Source organism: Nicotiana tomentosiformis, chromosome 7 (assembly GCF_000390325.3).
Source record: "Nicotiana tomentosiformis chromosome 7, ASM39032v3, whole genome shotgun sequence".
NCBI lineage: Eukaryota > Viridiplantae > Streptophyta > Magnoliopsida > Solanales > Solanaceae > Nicotiana > Nicotiana tomentosiformis.
The window spans coordinates 91,444,755-91,448,441 of NC_090818.1; the positions used below are offsets into that span (position 1 = coordinate 91,444,755).

General features: G+C 43.7%; 1 protein-coding gene across 1 annotated transcript; it reads left to right on the forward strand.

The window, feature by feature from the left end:
- The first annotated feature begins 2,453 nt into the window (after positions 1–2,453).
- LOC138895993 (uncharacterized) lies at positions 2,454–3,017 on the forward strand. The gene has a single exon (XM_070180765.1). The coding sequence runs from the start codon at positions 2,454–2,456 to the stop codon at positions 3,015–3,017; it is 564 nt and encodes a 187-aa protein (XP_070036866.1).
- The last annotated feature ends 670 nt before the right edge of the window (positions 3,018–3,687 follow it).

Genomic DNA, 3,687 nt, shown 5'->3' on the forward strand with positions numbered 1-3,687 from the left:
CAATCTCTGTGGGCCAAGAATCACAGAGACTCTAGGGAACATGCTATCTCAAGAACATATCTGAGAACTGAGTCCAAGTGAGTGAGGCTGCCTCAGTCGGACTTTCCAACTCGTATGTGTGCCACCACTGATAGGCCGCTCCTCTAAGATGGAATGTTGTGAAAGTAACCCCACTAGTATGTGTAACACCCATAGTATGAAGGATACGGTGGCACTCCTCAAGAAAACCATGGTCATCCTCTGACGCCAAACCACTGAAAGTAAGAGGGCCAACTTCTTGCACCTCTCAAGCCTGAGCTGCTCCGCCTCAGAAGTTGCTACCCTAACCTCGGGCTAAGCTGGAGCTACCGGCTGTATCAATATGATCTCTGGAACCTGGTCGATCTGAACCCGATGATATAGGGTACCGGCGATGGAAGTTTGTGCTCCTCCCTTGGCTTGATATGTGGCAGGACCAAGTGGTATCACTCCTGCGTGCGCCAATATGGTGAACATGGTCAGAAACTAGGCTAAAGTCTCCTGGAGAGCTGGTGCAGTGACAGGCATATCAGGTGCCTACCCTCCAACTGGAGCCACTGGTGGGTCCTCTGTAGCATCTCGTTCAGGTGCTATGGCTACACCATGTGGACGTCATCAGCCTCTACCCCGACCCCGACCTCTCACGGCTCTAGCGGGGGCGTGGATGTCCTGTTATCTGATCAAGCTGTACATGTCCTCACCATTTGTGAGAGAATAGACAGACAGAAATTTAGAATCCGAAGTCAAAATCTCACATGATAAGGAATCAAGGACGTAAAGCTTTTCCTAACAGTTCCATAGCCTCCCGAATATAAGTACAAATGTCTCTATACCGATCCGCTAGACTCTACTAAACCTGCTTGTGACTCATAACACCTATGGACCTAGATCTATGGTACCAACTTGTCACGATCCCAATTCACCCTCCGTAGGATGTCGTGATGGCACCTAGTCACTAAGACTAGGTACGACTAACAAATTTGCGGAATAACATAATATAAAACTGAAGCCCAATTTTCAACACATGAAATAATAATAAAACTGGAATTTAGTAATTACAACTCCCAAAACATGGTGAAAATAAGTCACAAGATTCTAAAAGCAAATACTAAGTGTCTCTATACATCAGAGTCTAAAGAAAATAAGGAAAAATAACATAGTAAGGATATAGGGGGACTCCGAGGCCTGCAGACGCTGGCAGATATACCTTGAAGTCTCCACCTGTGGTCCAACTCACTGGTATCTGATCTGGTGGGAAGAACTTGGATCTGCACAAAACGATGTGCAAAAGTGTAGTATGAGTACACCACAACGCTACCCAGTAAGTGCCAAGTCTAACTTCGATAGAGTAGTGACAAGGTAAGATTAGGGCCCTACTGGTTTAAAAGAAAATTAAGGCAGAATATATAATAATATTTTGAAATAACTGAGAAATTAAACAACGAGAAGTTTCAGATAATAATAGCATAACAAATAGAGGTAAACAACAAGAGCACTCCCGAGGTACCGCCTCGTAATCCAAAATATAAATGCTCAATCGGGGGGGGGGGAGGGATCTCCCAAGGTACTGCCTCGTAGTCCTATAGTAAATATGCAAGAGAGGGGGGTGGAGGGGGGATCTCCCGAGTAAACTCCACGTAGTACCAAAGTAAATATGCAGTACAGGGGGATCTCCCTAGTAAACGCCTTATAGTCCCAAAGTAAATATGCAGTACAAGGGGAGTCTCTCGAGGAACCGCCTCATAATCCCAAAGTGAATATGCAGTACATGGGGATCTCCTAAGTAAATGCCTCATTGTCCCAAAGTAAATATGCTGTACAGGGAGAGTCTCCCGAGGAACCACCTCATAATCCCAAAGTAAATATGCAGTACAGGGGGATCTCCTGAGGAACCGCCTTGTAGTCCCATAGTAAATATGTAGTACAGGGGGATCTCCCGAGGAACCGCCTCGTAGTCCCAAAGTAAATATGCAGCATATAACCGAAGGAACAACGAATTTACAGTAAGAAATCTTACAGTTAAAGATTTAATTCAAATCAAGGGAAGCAGGTAATTCAACTAAGCATGTTGCACAAATTGCAAGTAAGAGTTAAGGCATGTAGACATGCAATACTAGGCTAATAATGATCACTACATATGCTAAGGCAGCGCATTTAAGGAATTTAAAAGAATACAACTCAGCAAGAATCGGAATTTTCACAAGTAGCCCGTGTACGCACTAATCACCTCGCGTACACGACGCTCACATATCACAAATTGTTAGAACAGTACCAAATTCTAAGGGTATTTCCCCCATACAAAGTGAGACAAGTCACTTACCTTAAATCAATCGGTAGGAATGCCTCAAATCTCGCTCATTCATATGTGTCATCTTAGTTTTCCCCGTATTAGGATATATCTCGTGATTCTTTGAGTTTTCCTGTTTAATGTGTCCATGCCTGTGGGAGATTCTATTATTGTGGATTGTGTATATCAGTCATGTTTAGTGGTTATGGGTGGTTTTGAGACCATAGTTGACATATTGTTACTTAATATGGTAGACTATGATGTTATCTTGGGCATGGACTGGTTGTCACCCTATCATACTATTCTGGATTTTCACACCAAGACTGTGACATTGGCTATGCCAGGTTTGCCACGGTTAGATTGGAGGGGTGCATTGGATTATGTTCCTAGCAGGGTTGTGTCATTTCTAAAGGCTCGGCAAATGATCGAGAATGGGTTTGATGCTTCTCTGGCCTTTATGAGAGATGTTAGTGCTGATACTCCTACCGTTGAGTCAATTCCGGGAGTGAGAGACTTCCCAGATGTATTCCTAGCGGATCTTCAGGGCATGCTGCCTTATAGGGGTGTCAATTTTGGTATTAACTTTATGCCGGTCACTCAGCCCATTTCTATTCTACCATATCGTATGGCCCCAGTAGAGGTTAAGGAGTTAAAGGAGAAGTTGCAAGAGTCGCTTGATAATGGTTTCATTAGGCCTAGTGTGTCACCTTGAAGTGCTCCGGTTTTGTTTGAAAAGAAGAAGGATGGTTCTATGCACATGTTTATTGATTATCGGCAGCTAAACAAGGTTACGGTGAAGAAGAATTATCTATTGCCGCACATTGATGACATATTTGATCAGCTACAGGGTGCCAGAGTATTCTCAAAGATTGATTTGCGGTCAGGTTATCATCAACTAAAGATTCGGGATCCAGATATTCTGAATACTTCCTTTAGGACTCGGTAAGGTCACTACAAGTTCCTTGTGATGTCATTTGGGCTGACCAATGCCCCAACAATATTTATGCACCCGATGAACAATGTATTCTAGCCATATCATGATTTATTTGTCATTGTGTTTATTGACAACATCTTGGTGTACTCCAGTAGCCAGGAAGATCATGAGCATCACCCGAGGATCGTGCTTCAGACCTTGAGAGAGAAGAAGTTGAATGAATCTCAAAGTGTGAATTCCGGCTTGATTCGATGGCATTTTTAGGTCACGTGGTGTCGAGTGAGGGGCTCAAGGTAGATTCGAAGAAGATTGAAGCAGTTAAGAGTTGGCCCAGACCATCTTCAGCTACTGAGATTCGGAGTTTCCTTGCTTTGGACGGGTATTAACGCCATTTCGTAAAGGGTTTCTCATCTATTGCTGCACCTATGACCAGATTGACCCCAGAAGG